Source organism: Phascolarctos cinereus, unplaced genomic scaffold, assembly GCF_003287225.1.
Source record: "Phascolarctos cinereus isolate Bilbo 61053 unplaced genomic scaffold, phaCin_HiC Scaffold_2;HRSCAF=192, whole genome shotgun sequence".
NCBI classification, from domain to species: domain Eukaryota; kingdom Metazoa; phylum Chordata; class Mammalia; order Diprotodontia; family Phascolarctidae; genus Phascolarctos; species Phascolarctos cinereus.
Window position 1 is genome coordinate 309,584,190 of NW_027555625.1, and position 21,343 is coordinate 309,605,532.

The 21,343-nt window shown below is 40.9% G+C and overlaps 1 protein-coding gene across 1 annotated transcript in view; it reads left to right on the top strand.

The window, feature by feature from the left end:
- The window catches only part of ASTN2 (astrotactin 2), a 1,115,013-nt gene that overhangs the window by 800,209 nt on the left and 293,461 nt on the right, over nucleotides 1–21,343 (top strand). Inside the window, 1 exon segment of the mRNA XM_020990605.2 lies at nucleotides 7,699–7,964. Within this exon segment, the coding sequence (XP_020846264.1) occupies nucleotides 7,699–7,964 (266 nt within the window).

The following is a 21,343-nucleotide window of genomic DNA, read 5'->3' on the forward strand; positions in this document are numbered from 1 at the left end:
GCAGGCATAGGAGTACACAAAGCTTGGGCTGGGGATGCTAGAGTATACACACCCCAGAGTGTGCTAGCGTATACTCCCACAACTCTTGCAAGCCTATGCTTATAGGATTGTTGTGTGGAAAGTAATATGTAAGCTATAAAGTTGTATAGGTAGCACCCACTTTTGTTAATACTTTCCCTGCCATCTTTAGATCTGTGAAACGATGATCCACCACTTTCCAGTTGCACGCAAATGTTGGGTCACAAGAGGGGTAACAAGCTTTCTCACTCAGGGCTTTAGGGGTAACCCTAAGGTACTATTCTTCTAACAGGTAACTTCCAAGCCCCCACTCTTCTCCCTATCAATAATCAGCCAGTGGCCTCAGTTAGCTTTTAGAAAAGGTAAAGAGAAATAGCAAGGACAAAACTTCCTCCCCCAAAAAACCCTCGAGTTCAATTTACCACAAATACACATCCAAGAAAGGAGTGGGCTCAAACTTGGAGTGCAATGGTAGTTTGGCACACATATAGAGAACACAGGTGGCAAAAGGGTAAGTCGTAATTCCGGGTGGCGAAAGTCACCTTTGTAGAGTCTCACAAGTTCTCCTTAGGTATAATTCTCTGCTAGTCTCTAAGCTTCTATGCCATTATTGAGTCTATAGCTGGCATTTCTCTCCACAGTGAAGGCTTACATTCCCTGAAGATTTTACCATCATTGGATGATTGTCTTTCTTTATTCATCTATATTCTTTATATATTGGGTATGTCTTTGTACTGCTGATGTAGGCATTATATTTACCACCAACCTCTACTGCTTCAGTGGACTCTGCTACCATCAATGTAGATGCGGATCTCTATACCCTTCAAAATTCACAAGGTCTCTTCCTGGACAATTCTATCTTGGGATACTTGTTTGCCTAAGATCAGGAAAGAACAAACACAAAGTCAGAGAGGTGGCACTGTCCTCAGGGACACATGGTGTTTGGGGGGGGGATACAGGGAAGCCACTCCTTTCCCCACCCAATTCTGTCCAAAGCTCAAAGCAGTCTTCACTCTTCCTTAGCCAGAAGGAAAAGGAAGAAAGGAGATGCAGCTCATCTCTTTTGTATGGTCACTAAGGTCTTTATCAGTAGCCAACTAGAGAATTCTTCATTTCCCATTGCAAACCCCTGAGTCATCAATTCTTCTTGTTCAGCTGCCAATTTAGAGGACTCTTCATCATCAAACAGTATAAGGTCCTGAGTCACATATGGCCAGAAATAGGATGTCTGTGTTCCACATGGTTGAGTGGAACCAGAAAGGGAATATCTCTGCACATGCTTTGTATTTTCCATTGGGAAAGGCAAATCTGAGCATACCCCCATGCCTGTTACAAATAGACAAATAAGCTACTACTATTGTAAGGACCTGTGGCTGAAAGGTTGACACTTGGAACTCTAAGAGAATAGTAGAAAATAATAGACAATCAGATGTTAGAATATATGGTTCATAATTTTTGTGCCATTGGAGTTCACTAGAGATGTGGCTTCTCAGCATCGTTTGGAACATTCAGAAATCACCATTCTGTTTTTTATTCCTTTCCCCTCAACTTCTGCCCCACCTTCAAAGGGTGAGGGTGGTGGTGGGGATGATGAAGGTGGGCATAATTCCATGCTTTTCCATTGGCTTCTCTATTGCCTGCTGTGAAGAACCCTGTCACACCCACATTCTCTTATCAATCAGAGCAACATCTTGGCAAAGCCAGGCCTTGAGCTCTGTTCACCAGCTGTGTGCTCTATGCAGCCTTTCTGAAATCAGCCCAGCAGTCCTGAGCTTAACTCCTGCCCCCAAGCAGGTGGATTATCTCTTCCACTTGTTGGGGTGATGGATGGTGAATGTAGAGGATTTATTGGACAGAGAGTGGCCAGCAAAGATCTATGGCCTGTTTTTGTTGCAAAGTGAAGGGTTGTATTTTAACTCAATGGGTACATTTTTTGGGGGGTGGAGAATGGAAGAGAATCAGTTCCTTCAAAGAATGGACCACTTTGTTAAGTCACATTACTTTCAGGTTTAATTTATATGCCTCTTTCAAAGTGCATGGTGGGGGTACTTTATTAGTACTCCAAAGTATAGAATGAAAGTTTTTCTGCTCACTTTTTCATTACTGGAATACAGTAAGACAAGCAAGAAACTGTTTGGTCTGATCATGGGAGTTTGGAATGGGAAGAGCAGCAGTTTCACCCTCCAGATTTCTTTTTTGTCAGACCCCCATTTCATTCTGTTCCTTTAGTGGGCCCTGGTTGATTTTAGAAAGGGCAGCTTCCCCAAGAGGAAAAAAAATATGATGGCTGATTTCCAGTTCTCACCATGTGAGTCTGGAATATTTCTCTACACAGCTTTCTAGTCGGAAGAATGCCTTAGTAGAACTCACCCAACCCCCGTTAACCCCAGTGCTCTGGAGGTGTCTTTGCTCCAGTTCCTTGCTGGTATTTTTCCATTGAGGTCTTTCTCTTATGTTTTATGTTGGGGAAGAGATGACTATGTGTTCTTGAAGACTATGGCAATAGGGTAGAACATCTGGTTGTTCCTACCAAATGGGAAAGTCTTCAAGAAGAGACACACTGACTGATATGTCTCATTTGAAGACAAGCCTAGCTGAAGTAGGATTTGAATTCAGTTCAATTCAAATTCAGTTCATATCAAATATCTAGAATGTGCATGGCACTGAGCATACAAAGATAAAACAAAACAATTTCTATCTCAAGTTGCTTACCACCAGGTGATTCCCCCCACCCCCACCCCAACCAGTGGAGAGAATACCAGATCTGGAGTCAGGAAGACTTGAATTCAAATCCAATCTCAGACTCTTACTAGCTGTATGATCCTAGGCAAGTCACATTATTTCTGTTTGCCTCAGTTTTTGTACCTATCCCTATGTAAGGGATAATAATAGCACCTACCTACCAGTGTTGTTGTGAAGATGAAGTGAAATAATAATTGTATACTGACACTGATGTCCTCTGAACAATAGCAGAAAATGTAAATCTTAATTATATATTCTCTTGGCATGTTTGTTGTTGGTTCATATACATTAGTCTCTTACCAATTATATTATTAAGGACAAAGACTTGGACTATGTGAAGACCTTACCCTTCTTTGTCTCTTGCAATGAGTACATGGAACTCAGCATGTATTAGGCACTCAGCAAGTATTTATACTTCTTTAAAATATTTGTATCTGTATATTTATATAAATAAACTATAAATTTCTTGAAGTCAGTCACTATCCTATAGAGGCAGTTGCTGACCTGCCTCTGGAACTTAATTTAGAATCTGGAGACCTGGGTTCTTGACCCACATATGTAACCAACTGTGTGGCCTTAAATGAGTCACTTCCTTTCTGTGCACTTCTTTATTGCAAATCTGCAAAATTAAGAGATTAGACTAGGTATCTTTAAGATCCTTTCCAACTTTAACATTTTATAGTCCAACATTCTGTGATCTAGCTTTAACATTCTATCTTCTATGTTTTAACATTCTGTATTCTATAGTCCCTTCTGTCTATAATGTTCTGTGTTCTGAAGGTCTCTTTTAGCTTTGACATTCTGTTTAATGATTCATATTTCAACATTTTGTGTGCTAAAGTTCCCTTCCACCTCTGACATTCTACGGTCTATGTTGTTAAGGCCCCTAATATGCTTATGGTTCCCCTCCTGCCTTTCTGCTCTTGAGCAGCCAAGCTCAGCTCTTTTTTCCAGAGTTCTTTTGCAAGGCTTGAAATTGCTTGGAGCCACCTTTCAAGAGCCTAATCTCTCTGGTAACCAGTTCCAAATTTCTTTTTGCATGTCTGTATACATGGCTGTCTCCCCAGCTGCTGAGATGCCTCCTTCTCAGTCTTGTTTTGTTTATCTTAGTAACTACCCTACTTTAATCCCACTGAAAGATTGGTTAGTTGGAATCCACTCGGTCTTCCTCTGGAGTCTTTGATCCAGTGCACATAAGCATTTGCTGACAGCCAGACAGAGAAGGTGGAGCCCCCATCCTGGGCCCGCAGGGGCCCAGAGAATAATGAATGAATACTGTGTTTATTTGTATTTCTAATTGGAGAGTATGTTGCCAGATCTGCTGCATGTCGCTACAGGCTGTGGGCATGAAGCAGCTCTTCCTTCTTCTCTAACCTGGGTCTAAGAGCCCCAGGCCACTGATGGGAGATTCATAGACTCTAAAGGATGTGAAGGGGCTCTTGGCCCCAAACATCATTTTGGAGTGCCTGTGCCATGGGTGGGAGGGTTGAAAGGAAGGGTGTCCTTGGCAAGCCTATGCTTTACCTACAAAGCACCCAGGATTTCTGACAGGTTGAGTGAGTCTGCCTTACCTAGGATGGCCCAGATGGGTGGAATAGGCTTGTTTCCGGTAGGGAAATGTTTTCTGGAAAGTCCCCACTGGTACAAATGTTTGACAGCTGTTCAGTTGGATATGACTCATCTCCAGGGCTCCTCAGAGTTGTTGTTGTTGTTGGTTTTTCCACTTTACAACATTTGATGACCCCTCCTATCCTTGAACTGGGGAACCACAGGAATGTGGGTTGGGGGTAGCATGACTAGGATCAAGAGGATTCCCTGTCTTTCTCCGTAGGGGACAATGGGCCATAGAATCATAGGATTTATTATGGGAAGGACTCATCAAGGTCATCTAGTCTGTTAGAAAGACTTGGTGGTTGATCAGAAGGGATCAACTACCTAGAGGGAGGAAAAAAAGAAGTAAGAAAGGGGAAAAAAAAACATTTATTAAGTGCCTTACTCTGTGCCAGGCACTATGCTAAGCCCTTTACATTAGTATCACCATTTTACAGTTGAGGAAACTGAGGCGGAGAGTGGTTAAGTGACTTGCTCAGGGATATAGGGTTGCTAGTAAGTGTCTGAGGCTAGATTTGAACTCAGGTCTTTCTGATTCCAGGCCTGGCACTCTACCCACTGTGCCACCTAGAATGAACCATAGAGATCATCAGTCTGTACCTCTTTTTCTTTCTTTGTTTGTTTATTTAGAAATGAGGAAGCTGATACCCAGAAAGGGAAAGACATTTGCACAAGGTCTCCTAGTTATAGCAGAGTTGATATTAGAACCCAGTTCTCTCAAATGTCCGGCCCAATGTTCTTTATATTAGGCCAGGCTTCTTTACCACTCACCTTGTTTGTCACTTCCTATTTCAACTCTCTGGCCCTTGGAATTTTTATCTTTAAAATGAATGGACTGAATTAAGTGGTCGCAGAAGTCTCTTCCAACTCTACACCATCTCTCCTCTTCAATCATTGCAGGATTATTTGAGATAACCTTGACAAGACAAAGATATTTCTTGTGACTTACCCAAATTAGCCCTCTTGGGGTACCCTGTACCAGACATACAACCATCTCACACCTCCATGATGTTATTAAGGTCTATACCTAGACTTCACTCTTTCCTTCTGAATCTTGGAATTCCTAAATCTCTTCAAGGCTGATTTCAGGTGTTACTTCTTGATTTTAGTGGCTGTTTAATTATTACCTCCCACCATGTACATAAAAAAGTAAATAGAAAGTATGTTCAGAGCCAAAAAAAAAAAACCAACCCCACAATAAAACCTCAAACTCTTCCTTTGAGTAGCTTATATTTTAGTGGAGGAACAAAACATGCGCTCAGAAAAGTAAATACAAAACATGTAAAATAAACACATGTACTTTTCAGAGTTCATAGTAAATCTTCTCTTTAGAATGCAAACTCCTCTAAGACAAGGGTTTGTTTGTTTGTTTGCTTTTTGTATCCATAATGCCTTGTGGATGCTCAATTATTGTTGAATGAATGAATGAATGAATGAATGAATGAATGAATGAATGAACAAATGAACCAGGTAGGAGAAACCCAAGATACCCAGGAAAGGTCTTGGTGAAGGCTTGGCAGCCTTCTGAATCTTATAGGAGAAGCAGTGTGGCATTGTAGGAGGTGAAAAGTACTGGATTTGCCATCAAAGGACCTGAGTTCAAATTCTGACTCTGCCACTTGCTACTTGACTCTGGGCAAATCATTTAACTGCTCAGAGTCTCAGTTTCCCCATCTGCAAAATGACAGAGTTGAATTTAATGATCTCTAATGTCTTAACTTATGATCTTAGGACAGAATCCTACTGGAAAATCTAGGGTCCCAAATTGGAGTATCTTGGATAATTTTTGAAACAGTTGCTTCCAAAACCTTCTGGAGATCTATTTGAAAATACGTCAAGTAGTCCACAGTAGAAAGAGGCAGCATGGTATCATGCATGGATTTGGAGTCAAAAGATCCGAGTTCTAGTCTTGGATCTGCTGCTTATTACTTCTGTTACTTTGGACAAGTAATTTCTTGTCTTTGAAACTCAGTTTTTTTCTTTTGTTAAGATAGAAGAAGAGGGGAAAGGAGAAGTAGAGGGAAAGACAGAGGGAGAGAGAAAGTTTGATTGGATCATCTTTCAGGTTTCGGCCCTTTCTAAATCCCAGGATCCTATGACTGTAGCCACCCTACAAATTTGTACTACTCGTCCCAAGGAGCAAGAGGTTAGAGTGTGACAACTGCTTTGTAATTGCTTGTGGGGAGGAATGAGAAGACAATCTAATAAACCTTACTAGTGCTAGCATCATCTGCTACAGACAGAAGACATGCATTCTTATCTTGAGCATGTGTTTTAAAAGGGGCTCGATAATAAAGATCTCTTGAGTCATCTGTGACATATAAGCCTCTAAGTTCATCAAGCATTTATTAAGTTCTTATTATGTAGCCAGGATTGCGGGTGATAGAGAAGATGAAGAATGCAGTCCCCTGACTCAGTAGGGCTAGATGACTTCTGGAGTCTCTTCCAAATCTGTTTTTTTTTGGGGGGTGATTGGAAGGATCACAAGAGTTCTAAGGAAAGAAAGACTAATGAGATTAATTCATGAGAATTATAGATCTAGAGTGACCTAGTCCAATCCCCATGTAAATCATGAATGTCATCTATAACTTTCCTGACAAGCAGCTATCTAGTCTTCTCATGATGGAGAGTTGCTGGTACCCTTCTTCAGGGATGGAGCATCTAGGAAAGGCTTCATGGATGAGATGGAGCTTGAGCTTGGTCTAGAAGCAGGGGTAATAGTAACAACAACAATAAGTATAACAATATTAGTCATTATTGTTGTCATTATCATGTTTCACATTAATATATCACTTTAAAGTTTGCAAGGCCTATGTGGGCAGGAGGGCAAAAGAGCATTTCTGCTTGAGGGCAGCATGACTGAAGGTGCCAATGCAGGCATGAACAAAGATCTGCCATTTTGTTTCACCTCTCCAAACCCCATTCAAGATAGTAATCCCAGGTCAGCAGTGCCTGGTATAATAGATGTAGAACCAGAAGGGGTCTCAGAGGTTACCTGGTCCCGCTTCTTCATTTTGTAGAAACTGAAGCCCAAGGATGTTAAGTGACTTCCCCAAAGTTATATGGATAGCAAGCACCAGAGGTAGGATTTGGATCCAGGTCCTCTGATTCCAGAGCAGTGCTTTGGGCCCCATGTTACGGAGTTTCATCCTTCTATAGATCATAAACAGATGGATGGAGGCAGGTTGGCCTCTGGCCTGCAGAATCTGATACCTAATTAGCCTGAGATTTATGTACTCTGTTGTTTTAATTCTCCCTTCCCTGTTTCTCTATCTTTCCCCCTCTTCCCCTCAACCCAACCCTTTTTCTTTCTTTTCCTCTCACCAGAAACAACAGAGCTAGGCAACAAGAAGGAGCTTAAATCCATGCCATTCATCACCTACCTCTCAGGCCTCCTGACAGCCCAAATGCTCTCAGATGACCAGCTGATCTCAGGAGTAGAGATCCGCTGTGAGGAGAAAGGCCGTTGCCCATCCACTTGCCACCTGTGCCGGCGGCCTGGTAAGGAACAACTAAGCCCCACACCTGTGCTACTGGAGATCAACCGAGTAGTTCCTCTCTACACCCTGATCCAGGATAATGGCACCAAGGAGGTGAGTGCACCCAAGACCTAGAAATTCACAGTCACATTCTGTTTCTCCACACCCCACCTTTACACAGACAGGTATGTGTACACACATGCACACAAACACACACACACACACACACACACACACACACACACACTTGTCGTCCCCTGCATTTTTATTCTTTAGCTCTTGCCCCTGAGACAAAGTTAGCCTCTATTTAGGAACCCACCACAACATCAATTGTTGATCTTTCTTGCTACATCTTTTCCCATAAGAGATGTAATTCTTTTCTGTCACCTTATTTTTATCTTTCTCTCCCTCTCTCTTCCTCTCTTCTCCTGATATTATCTCCTTCCCATTCTCACTCTGCTCCTTTACTCCTCGCTTCCTCTCTTTCCCCTCTACCTATGTTTCAAGGCTATATTCTAAAATAATCCTTGGACCTAAATAGGTTACTGACTTCTTACCTTCATATAAGTCAGACCTGCACAGCTTGTAAACTTCTTTGGGTACAGATAGGTTAGACTAGAGACAGACCAATCATGGTTGTTTGCTGCAGGTCATGTGACAAACAGGGGAGTGGGCCACCCTACATTTTCTGGAGCCACCTGAAATCCTTTGGTTGGTGCAGGTGGCCTGGGGGCAGCATGTTGTGCAGGCCTCACATAAGTAATATCTACAAGGCTTGGCTGGTTACAGTGCCCCACACGTCACCTTTTGCACTTCTCTGCTCATTATAAGGCAGAGTGGCAGTATAACGTAGTGCTATCAAACTCAAGTAAAATAGGGGACACTAAACCATATATAAGGATCCCTGTGGGCTAATGTTGACTTAAAAAAAACACATATTAACATTATCTATGTTCTGTTGTATTTTTATTTATTTTATAAAATATTTCCTAATTTCATTTTTATCTGGTTAGGGCCCACATTTGGGAGTGTTACTGGCTTTGACCCAGGTAACATGTTTGACACCTCATTATAATGTCAAGAACTCTTAAATTTAAAGTCAGAAGATGTAGCTTCTAGCTCTGGCTATGTTATTAACTTTCTGTGTAGCCTCAGACAAATCACATCTCTCTTACTTTCTTCCTCTGCAAAATGAGGGAATCAGACTGGATGTACTCTCTTCCAGCTTTAATATCTAATGACTGTCCATCATTCGATGTTCTTAGTCTTTTCCAGTTCTAACATTTTATGATTCATAGATTATTCCTGCCCCTCCTGTTTCTGTGTCTCCTACCAGCCATCTTCCTCCTCTTTTCCCTCTAGCCCCTTGACTAACTCTTTTCTTTGTTCAGAAGAAAAAACTCTTGTATCCATGGCAGATTAGGCCAGGTCTTTCCTGGACTCAGGGGCTATAGTTCTGGTCGAAACCAATAGGACATTTTCTGCATGGCCTCTGTATGAAAATTTATGTGTGGAAAGGTTCACGTGCTAAAAAAAAACATCTCTAGGTCTCTGATAAGTTTTGAGACCAGTGTGACAGTCATCACCTTGGGAATTTAACTGGCCACTGGGTGTCACTGTTACCCTTACAGGTGTACTTGGGAGTTTCAGTCCTTTGAATAATGTTAGACCTTCCAGGGCAGATTTTGGAAATCACCCTGCAGGGTTGCCTCCTCCTGGTCCCTTATCCCCCTCCCTCCTTTCCTCTCCTCTCAGTAAATCCTCTAAGAACCTGTGTAGATTTATTTCTCAGTTCTTCTAGTTCCTCCCCTTCTCCCCCCTCCCATTTTTCCCTGAACCAAAAATGACAGACCTTTTTAGAGTCACTTATTAGTGCTGAGCCTGCAATTGATTAGGCATTTAGAATGAGCCAGCCTGTGGTGGTTGTGGGTGGGACAGGGCCAGCTCCAGGTCTGGAAACAATCCCAGCCAATGGAAATATGACCACCAAGTGTGAGGGGCTAAGCCATAGGGAGACAGCCCCAAGAGCAATCAGAACACTGTGACTCTCACTTTCTCCAACCCCCGCTCCCCAAAATCCTGCTTTTTATTTCTGTCTTCCCTTCCTTTCCCTTCCCTTGTGTGACTTTTGTATTTCTAGGCTCCCCTTCTCCTATCCATCTGATCTTTGGGTTTGTGTCTTTTCTTAGAAGAAAGCAAAACAGGGATGCCATAGACATGGGCTGGTAGAGCCAGAAAGGACCTGAGAAATAGTCTCCTCATAGTAATGTAGGATTTGGAGCTAGAAAGACTTTAAAAATGCTCAGTGGGAAGGACACTAGCTTTGTAAAGAAAGGACAGGACTCTGTTCCTGCCTCTGACTTTTACTTTCTGCATGGCCTTGAACACTAGTCACTTAACCTTCCTAGGCTCTAGTTTCTTCCTCCAGATGAAGGGCACTAGATGGACTCTTGATGTTCCTTCCAGTTAGAGATCTGTGATATTCATGATCCTTTGCTCCAGTCATCAAACTCTTCATTTTCCAGATGAGGACACTGAGCCTAAAGAGGTTAAGTCACTTGCCTGTGTCCAAACTATAAGAACAGAAGCTAGAGCCCCAGGTCTCCTCACACCCATTTCTAATGCCATTCTTAACCTCTGTGCCATGATTCATTTTGCTTCTACAAAGGGCTGGATATTAGAATTGGGTTTAATGGTGTTAAGAGTTAAACATAAGCCACATGGTTTGAGGAAAGCAAGGATGCTTGCCTGGACCGAAAATATACACCATTGATATTTGAAATTTTAATCTTTGCTATTGCCTCAGAGTCACAGAATGCTTAGTGGTAGAAGGAAGAAAGAGGTCATCAAGTCCAGATCTTCACATACTTCCCCCAGGCCCAGATAGGAGGAATGATTCAACCGTGGTCACACATGCCCACACAGGTGATAAATGGCAGAGCCAGTTTAAGAACCCAAGTCTTCTGACTTCAGATCTCTTTCCACTAAATCTTGGGTGCTAAAAGTAGTGGTAAGTCCGTAGAGCAGATTGTAGGGAGTGCCATACTGTGACCTCTTTCACAGTTCTGCTGAAAGCTGCCCAAATTTGTCTTGTGTTGTTAAAATTGTGCTGTATCTAAAGTTTGTATGCAGAATACTTGCCATTCCATGCTTTAATCCCTTTCTGTAAGTCAACAAGCATTTATAACTATGTGCCTGGTATTATGCTAAGTGCTGGGCATACAAAGAAAAGCAAAAGAGAGTTCCTGCCCTCAAGGAGCTTACAGTCTAATAAGGGAGACAATAGGTAAACAACTATGTAGGTACATGATACATTTAGGATAAATTGGAGATAATCAACAGAAGAATGCCACTATCCTTAAGGGGAATTGGGAAAGACTTCCTGTAGAAGGTGGGATTTTAGTTGTGACTTGAAGGAAACCAGGAGGCAGAAGAGGAGGGGAGAAATCCCAGGCATGAGGGACAGTTAGTGAAAATGTTTGCTCTTCCATGCCTCTTCCCTTTCTAGGTGCTAAGTTCTTTAGCATTGTGACCTTAAATGTGTCACTTTATGGACCATGTTTTTTTCCAACTGTAAAATGAGTATGTTAGGCTTCATTTCTTTGATTCTCTCCATCTCTGGCATTTTGTGTTTAGAGGTCCTTGTTAGCATTAACATTCCATGATTCTAAATTTCTGTGACTCCTGATGTCTATCAGTGTGTTGTAATGAAATGGACATGACAGACTCATTGATGGTAGTTGTCTCTCCCAAGGAGATTTGTATTGCATTTTCAGTGGGGAATCAAGGAGAGGGCAATGATTAACCCCAAATGTCTTCCTAATGGTGGAATTTCAAGCATTAGTTTCAGGTAAAGGGAAAAGTTTGGAGGAAGGGGCCCTTCCCAGCAGCCTTAAAGAAGACCACTGGGAACTGCCTGTTCCACGGCCAGCACTGGAAGTAATAATAATGTAGTGAAATGAATCATGGATTTTGAGTTAGAGGACTTGGGTACAAATCCCAGTTTTGTCACTGTGAGATCTTGGACGAGTCACTCTTGGGTCTCAGTTTACCGGTGTGTAAAATTAGGGACAAGGTCCTAATTGTTGTGTATTAGATGGTCTCTGAGGTTCTTTCCAGATCTAAATCTCTGAGCCTTTGTGTGACCTGGAGCAAGTCCCTTCCCAATTCTGGGTTTCATTTTTTTTCATTTCTAAAAGGAAGGAGTTGGTAGGCTAGATGATTTCTAAGATAAGTTCTAGTTTGAAATTCTATCATCTTCCCAATCCTGGTAGTTCCCTTCCGTTGCATGAGGTCAAAGACCCTCAGTTATACTGCTTTCAGACTCCCTTAAATTGTGCTTGCCCTCCCCACACCTATAAAAAATAAAATAAGTAAGTGCTCTTTCCCCCCTTCTTATCCTTATAATGTGCATCAAAGGCATAGCTTCAGAATTTCAGAGCTGGAAATGACCTAGAGATCCTCTAAGCTAAACCCCTTATTTTATGAAGAAAAAAAAAAGAGGCTCTCCCAAAGGGGACGTAACTTACCCATGGTCTCTGGAGCTGATGTGTATGGCTGAGGCATTACCTATCTATGCCTCTAGATCCTTGCCTCCAGCCCCTGAGAAGAACCCAGACATGCTCTGGAATCACTGTGATGGGCGTTAGAGATGGGCTGCTTTGCACTAGACAGTCTATCCCAGTGAACACATGGGAAAAGATTATTCCTTTAGCCACAGCTGGAAGAGAGCCCTTAATTATACTTTCCACTGTGGTTCTGAAAAAAAAAACCCAGCAAAACAAAAATCTTTATAATGGAGAATTTGATTAATGTACGCAACCTCCTCCCTCCACCTGCTAAATGGCCCTCACACACCCTAAAGCTGCAGAGTTTGGCTCAGCAAGAATTTGTACTTTATGTAGGAGAGACTGTACTAAGATAGTTGAAGGGTAGAAGAGAAAGGGATAGAACACTTTCATTAAAGTTCTTCCCCAAACCCTCAACCCTATAAGTCTTGTTATTGGTGTTCTCCTGCCCTCTCTCCCCAAAAAGGTGTTGAAAGAAGCCTTTGGGAGCATAGAAATTGGAAACACCTTGCAGCTTAGAGAAATAGCTCCATCTTCTCTATATGTGTTCTCTCCAGACATTACCCCACTTTTACATCATGGCCATAGCCTTAACAAGAGAAAACAGAAATCCTGACTCAAAGGCCTGAAGCTAGGCTGTTAGCGGCCTCTCTGTATCAGACAACACTAGCTCTAGAAGCCCTACTTTGGAAAAAAGTCAGTCCTAGATGCTAGGGGAAAAATAAGGGAAGATGGTGATAGGGTCCCTACTTGCAGGAAATTCTCAAAGGGTTTTCTTTTACAATAGAAAGAGTACTGCATTTGAATCTGGGTTCAAATCCTGCCTCTACTAATTATTCCCTGAGAAACTTTTGGTAAGTTTCTTAACTTCTCTTGGACTCAGTTTTCTCATCTTTGGGTAGATTTACATAAGCTCCAAGGTCCTTTTCAGCTCTAAACCTATGATCCTATGATCTTGTAATATTTATGTTTCCTTTATTTATAGCTTAGTGACAGGACTAACAAATTCCCATTGAAAGTGGCATCCCTAGATCCACCTTGGAATTTCAAAGCTGGAAGGGACATTAGAGCTAGAGTATAGACTATTAGCTCTGGAAGGCAAACTTCTGATCCAACACTTTCCTCACTATACCATGTTGTCTCAAAAGGTTTTTTTTTTAACTTACTCTTCTGTCTTACCTAATGTAGCCAAGAAGTAGAAAACCCCTTTTTATCTGTGCCTATGTCTAGGAATATCAATGAATGGGAAGCATTCCGTCATTTATACCTGTTTATTGAAGACCTGCTATGTAGAGAACATTGTTTTTGGTGTTAAAGGAAATACAAATTTTAGATATGACAAGATTCCTGTCCCTATAGAACTTGCAGCTTAGTATTGTCTTTGTCCTTCCAGAACTCCTAATGAAGTACCACATAGAATGATATAGAAATAAGTAGATAGGAGTTAACATGGAGATCACTGAGGACTACTGTGGTCAGGAAAGCTTTGATGATATTTTGAGAAAGGTTGGTTTTTGAGTAGGGCCAAGAAAGATAGAATTTGGATAGGCCTGTAAGGGAGAAAGCACTTAATAGTTGGAAAGGAGAATACAACAGATGGCAGACAGGGAAGAAATCGGTATGGCTAACGTGAAAGGTTCGTGTTGGAGAAAGCAGGAAGAGATGAGCTTAGAAAACTGATATGGTGCCAGATTGTAACTGGCCTTAGGGCTCAAAGACTCGATTTTTGACTGAAATCCTATGATACAGAATGCTCACACCCAGCTTTTCAGTTTCCTTCTGTTCAAGGCCTCAGACACTTCATAGGACAATCCAGCACATCTTCCTTAAGAGACTCAACACTGGATATTAGAGCTAAAACTGGGGTAACCCAATAAAGATAGAGAAAACACATGGACTATGTCATAAGCAATTATACTTGTAAGGAGAGAGTGTTTAGGTAGTGCATTTATTTACAGGAAAGGAAGAGTAATTGCTATACTTAGTGTAAGGCAAGACGTAGATCTGTTGACTTTTGGAAGATTTGGCTCTTAGCAGAGAAAGGACCAGACCAGACTTACTAATCAGTTCAGACAACTACATTTCAGAACTCCTGAGCTCAAGCCATCCATCAGCCTCAGCCCCCACAGTAACAGTTACTAAAGGCATTTGCCACCACACTCAGCTGCAGATATTTTAGTAACTACATATGTAACCTTTCTTAAGTCTTGTTTCCTCTTTAGGCTTCCATTTCCTCACTTGTACACCTAGAATGTTCCTTTCAGCTCTAAAGTTATATTATTTTCTTAGTGTAAATTAATTTAAGGTATTACTTTTCTAGGGGCATTTTTTTTTTAATTTTAAAAGAGAGCCTTCTAGAAAGGAACTCAAAATAATGGAGTTCTAATGGTAGAATTTCAGGCATTGTGTCTCCCAGGTGAGGAGTTATTTTAGGGCAGGGAGTCTTTTCTGTGTCTATCACATCATACCAAACAGCTTGCTCTGCCTACATATATGCCCAGTCCTGGTACAAAGGTCTAATGAGTGAGAGAGTTTGGGAATTACCCTTCATGGTGGTTGTCTCAGAGGCTGGAAATGTGCCCTTAACTTCCCCTTCAAAAACCATTATTTCTCTATCATTTTCAAATTGCTCTAACAGCGTTTGCTTTTGAATGCCCTGGCAACAGCTATATTTGATCCTAGCCAATAGGCCAGGCCTTTTGGTGTCATGTAAAGAACACTGTAGTTGAAGTCAGAAGAGTCATAGCTTTGCATACATTGGCTGAGTGGCCCAAGAAAATCACATCCCCTCTCTAGGTCTCAATTTCCTTATCTTTAAAGTAATGGCATTGAACTAGATAGTCTCTAAAATCCCTTCTAACTTCACGAAGTCCCTTCTAACTTCACATTCTTTGAGGCTTTGCCTCAGTTTGCTCATCTGCAAAGAGGTATAATAGTATACTATCAACCTCACAGTGTTATTGGTAAGAAATTGCTTTGTAAACCTTAAAGTGCTATATAATCATTATGTTGTTATTATTGTTGTTGTTATTATTCTTTAGCATCAGTAGTCAGAGTGGACCACCTGTAAGATTGGTGACAATCACAAAACTTTCAGAAATGTAGAGAAAGAGGCTAGAGGAAAGTCAGCCTATGACCATGATAAAATCACCAGGGAAAGAGATAAAAAGGTGTAGTGTCCAGTGATGAACACAGTGCTTGGCATATGCCTTGCCCTAGAATAAGTATTTGTTCTAGACTTAACAAAAAAGGCAGAAGTAGGACTGAAGGTTGGATGTTCCAGAGATTCAGGCTGTAGAAGTTCAGCCTAAGAAAGAACTTCATAATAATTGGAGCTGCCCAACAACAGAATAAACTGCCTCTTGAAAGAGTGAGCTTCCCTTCACCAGAAGTATTCAAGCTTAGGCTGGCTGGCCACCTGTCATTGAGAGGATTCCTGAACTGGGTGGGATGTTGGGCTCTGTGCCATGGTAGGTCTGTTTCACCTATGAGATTCCCTGATTCTGATGATCATGCCTCCCCTTGGGACTTGGATAGGCACAGCCTTTCCTCAGTTCCCTTGTGTACTTAGAAAGCCTCTCCCCACCCAGACACTTGATAAATGACAGTTTGGGCATCTGGAGAAACACTTACATAGGTAGGAGGTGGAGAGCCAGAGGGGGGTGTCCCGTCATGTCCCCTGTGGGAAGATTTGATTCAAAGATCTGTTGTTTGTGTTTAACAAGACAAATGGACACCCAGTTCGATGTTTAGGAGACCTCTGGGAAGTTATTTCATTTTAAACTTGAGTAACTCTAATTCCTCCATTAATCTTTCTTGGCGCCTGCCCCTGCCACAGAGCTTGTCCTTTTTAAACTATAGAATTCTTATCCCAGCCCCCATCAAGCACAACATTAACACATGGGCGGTGATTCAGGTTAGTGAGGGGTAGCTTGCATTGACTTTCTTTAGTGCTTTATAGTTTTCTTGTTGTTATTGTTTTTCTCCAATCCTTATGACACTCCTGTTTGACTTATGGGTAGGTGTCCTGGCCTCTGTTTTTCATTTGAGGAAATCAAGGCTCATAAAAATTTTGTGCCCCGAGTCACACTGATATTAGAATTCAGATCCCCTGGCTCCCACTCCATTTTTTTCTGGGGACTCTCTATTGGAAATCAAAAAGAACTGGATTTAAATTCTGATGCCAACATTTTCTAGATTTGTAATTATGGGCATGTCACTGAATCTTAGTTTCCTCTTCTGTAAAATGAGTATAGTAATACTTTTATTATGTAGCTTACAGAATTTCTAGAAAAACCCTTTGTAAGTACTAAATGAGAGCTGTAACTGTTACATCCTAAAAGAGTTAGGCATATACACTATGCTTTTCTAACTTCCCTGTTAAAGATCTTTAGTTAAATTAATTAATTTAATTAAAGCTCTGTTAATTCAGGAACTTATTTAAGCTCTCCTGGAACTTGTTTATAATTACAGTCTATTGATTTATGTTGTACATAGGATTCACAGCTAGAAGGGATGGTGAAGACCATGTAGCCTGACCTAGGACTGTAGCAGAGCCAAGATTTAGACCTAAGTAAGATGATTCCAAAGTTTTCTAATTCTCCATATTATTATGAAAATTTGTCTACTTTTGTTGTTCCCCAAGCTACCCCTCTGAAGCTTCAATGGTCCTCCTGAGTTCTAGTGTCTGAGCTTTGATAAACAAACTCATGCTCACACTTCCCAGGCACATCAACATCTCCCAGACTTAAGAGCCTTCTACTGGCATATGACTAAAATCATCACAGAGTTTCTGTGATAAGTTCCTGAAAAGGGCTTTCACTGGATCAGTTTTCTTCTAGATACCCTTAGCAGTCATTACATCTTGAATTCAACTGGATAAATATTCTGGTTGAATGAAATAGAGCAGTCAATTTTAAAGTATAATTTACCTGAATTCCTCCACCCCCAGGGATGGCCCTGGTTCCTGTTTCCTCCTGTAGATGACCCCACCCCCATCAATTTGAAGGTCAGCCTGAAGAGATCATTTGGTCTCTCATCAAGCAAATAATCAATGCACAGTCATCTTTGGGGTACCTACTATGTGCCAGGAACTTCACTAGTTCCTGGTAATACAAAGACAAAATTGAACTGTCCCTGCTATTAGGTGAAGACAATGTGCACACGAGTTAAGTACATTAAGAATCTATATGGGGGCAGCTAGGTGGTGCAGTGGATAGAGCTCTGGCCTTGGAGTCAGGAGGACCTGAGTTCAAATTCAGCCTCAGACACTTGATACTTACTAGCTGTGTGACCCTGGGCAAGTCACTTAACCCTAATTGCCTCCCCCCCCAAAAAAAAAGGCCAAAATAAAAAGAATCTATATGAAATAATGCAGACTAACTTGGTTAAGAGGGACGCAAGTGGGCAGATCAGGAAAGGCTTCTTGGAGAAGGTGATGTTTGAATTGAATCTCGAAGGAAATAAAAACCTATAAGAGATTCAGGTGAGCACAAAGTGCATTTCAGGTGTGGAGGACAGCCATTCAGAAAGGCACAGAGATGGGAAATGGAATCTTATGTGTGAGGAACAATAAGGCCAGCTTGGCTGGATGATAGAGTGCTGAAAGAAAAGTATTGTATAATAAAACTGCAAATATAAAATGTTTTAAATGCCAAACAGAGAAGTTTCTGTTTTATCCTGGAGACTATAGGGAGTCATTGGAGTTCATAGAGTGATAGTTTGTTAGACCTGCCTATACTTGAGGAAAATTGCTTTGGCAGTTAAGTGAAAGATAGATTAGAATAGGGAAAGATATGAGGCTGAGAGACCAATTAGGCCCAAATGAAGGTATGAGCTGTGTGAATAGGCAGAAAGGGTCAGATGCAAGAGATGTTGTGGAGGTAAAAATGTCAAGATTTGGAAACAATGGATATGTGGTGTGAGGGAGAGTGGGAAATCACAACTAATGCCAAAGTTGTGAACTTGGAAAAATGAAAGGGGGGTGGTGCCCTACGCAGAAGCAGTGAACTTTTGAAGAGGGGTACGTTTAGGGGAAGAAAATTAATTTTGTTCTAGAAATGTTGAGTTTGAGTTTGCTAATAAAACATCCAGTTTGAAATATCTAACTGGCAGTTAGTGATGTAGGACTAGATCTCAGGGGACATATGAGGGCTGAATACATCGAGCCTATGATAAAGATGATGGTTTGAACCCATTGGAGTTGATGAGATAATCAAGAGAGAGCACAAAAAGAAAAAAGGGCCCGGAACAGAGCCTTTGAGCATACTTACAGTTAAGAGCTGGGATATGGATGACAAATCAGAAAAGAAGATCGAAAAAGAACAAACAGACAGGTCTTGTTTTCAGATGAGAGAGGAGCAAGAACAGGTCATCAATTGCTTCAGAGATGGAAAGGTTGAGTTGTGAGAAAAGACCATCAGAACTGACATTTAAGAGATCGCTGGTAACTTTTGTGAAAACAGTTTCCGTGGAATGCTGAGGTCACAGGCCAGATTGCAGAAGAGGAGTAGAGATAATGATAGTAGACTTTTCTTTTAAAAAGTTGGTTTTGGGAGGGAGGAGAGAGAACGGATAGTTTCTCTTTTTAATTAATTAATTTATTTTTAGTTTTCAACATTCACTTCTATAAGCTTTTGAGTTTTCAATTTTCTCCCTGTCTTCTGCCACCCCAAGATGGCGTGCAATCTGATATAGGCTCTACACATGCATTCATATTAAACATATTTTCACATTAGTCATGTTGCAGTCTGATATAGGCTCTACACATGCATTCATATTAAACATATTTTCACATTAGTCATGTTGCAAAGAACTGTTAGAATAAATGGGAGGAACCACAAGGATGAAGAAACAAAACAAAACAACAAAAGAAAAAAAGAGATCAAATAGTATGCTTTGATCTGCATTCAGACTCCATAGTTCTTTCTCTGGATGTGGATGGCATTTTCCATCATGAGAGTTTTAGAGATGTCTTAGATCCTAGCATTGCTGAGAAGAGCCAAGTCTATGAAAGTTAGTCATCACACTGTGTGCGGCTGTTACTGTGTACAACCTTCTCCTGGTTCTGCTCACTTCACTCAACATCAGTCCATACAAGTCTTTCCAGGTTTTTCTGAAGTCTGCCTGCTCATCATTTCTTATATCACAATAGTATTCCATTACATTCATATATCACAACTTGTTCAGCTGTTCCTCAATTAATGGGCATCCCCTCAATTTCCAAGTCTTGGCCATCACAAAAAGAGCTGCTGTAAGTATTTTTGTACATGAGGGTCCTTTTCCCATTTTTTTATGATCTCTTTGGAATACAGACCTAAAAGTGGTATTGCTGGGTCAAAGGGTAAGCACAGTTTTATAGCCCTTTGTACATAGTTCCAAATTGCTCTCCAGAATGGTTGGATCAGTTTACAACTCCACCAACAATGCATTAATGTTCCAATTTTCCCACATCTTCTCCAGCATTTATCATTTTTGTGTTTTGTCATGTTAGGCAAACTGATAGGTGTGATGTGGTACCTCAGAGTTGTTTTGATTTGCATTTCTCTAATCAATAATGATTTAGAACTTTTTTTCATATGAGTATAGATAACTTTTAATTTCTTCATCTCAAAACTGCCTATTCATTTCATCATTTCAATTGGAGAATGACTTGTATACTTATAAATTTGATTCAGTTCTCTATATATTTTAGAAATGAGGCCTTTATCAGAGACACTGGCTGTAAAAATTGTTTCCCAGCTTTCTGCTTCCTTTCTAATCTTGCATTGACTTTGTGCAAAAACTTTTCAATTTTATGTAATCAAAATCATCCATTTTGCATTTCATAATGTTCTCTATCTCTTGTTTGGTCATAAATTCTTCCCTTCTCCATAGTTCTGACAGGTAAACTATTCCTTGCTCTCCTAGTTTACTTATAGTATCAGCCTTTATATCTAAATCATGTACCCATTTTTACTTTATTTTGGTATATGGTGTATAGATCAGAATCAATGCCTAGTTTCTGCCATACTCTTTTCCTGTTTTCCTAGCAGTTTTGTTAAATAGTGAGTTCTTATCCCAGAAGCTAGAGTCTTTAGATTTATCAAACAGTAGACTACTGTAGTCATTGATTATTGTGTGTTGCATGCCTAACATGTTTCACTAATCTACTCTTTTTCTTAGCCAGTACCAAGTAGTTTTGATGATTGCTGCTTTATAATACAATTTAAGATCTGATACAGCTAGGCAACCTTCCAAGGGATCATTTCTTAAGGGTCTAGAAGGGTCTAGTGAAGGGTTCTTAAGAAGGGAAGAGACAGGCTTATTTATAGGTGGAGGAAGGATCTTTCAGCCAGGAAGAGACTGAATATTAGATAGAGGAGATGATAGCAGGGGCATTTTCTGGAGAAGATGCAAGGGAATGGGATCAAGGAGACAGTGGGATTGACCTTGATAAAGAGAAGGGCAGCTTCTTTATCAGAGACTGGAGGAGGTCAAGGGCTTTTGAAATTTAAAAAAAAAAAAGTGAGAAGAAGGAACTGAGGGTGAATGACCCTGGTGTTCTTAGTAAAGTATGAGGCAGGTAAGGGGAGGTGAGGTATGGAAGGCTTATGGAGTGGAAAGAAAGTTTGGAAAAGTCACTGTGGGGAGGGCAATAGAGAATTAATTAGGGAAGAATAAAAGGATTGCCTTACTGTATTGAGGTCCTAACTCAGATTAGATAATAAATTTGGAGTGTAATCAGGTTGATTTCATGAATTTTTCCATCTTTGCTCAGTAGCACATGAGGAGTATGGGAGAGCACAGATGGTAGAATTAATCCAGAGTTTGGGTTAGACAGAACATGAATGGCAATATGATAGGGAAAAACCAGAGAACTTGAGAGTAGAGAACAGTGTGGAGTTGAAGCAGCTAACTATAGGATCAACGTTGGGAAGAGAAGAA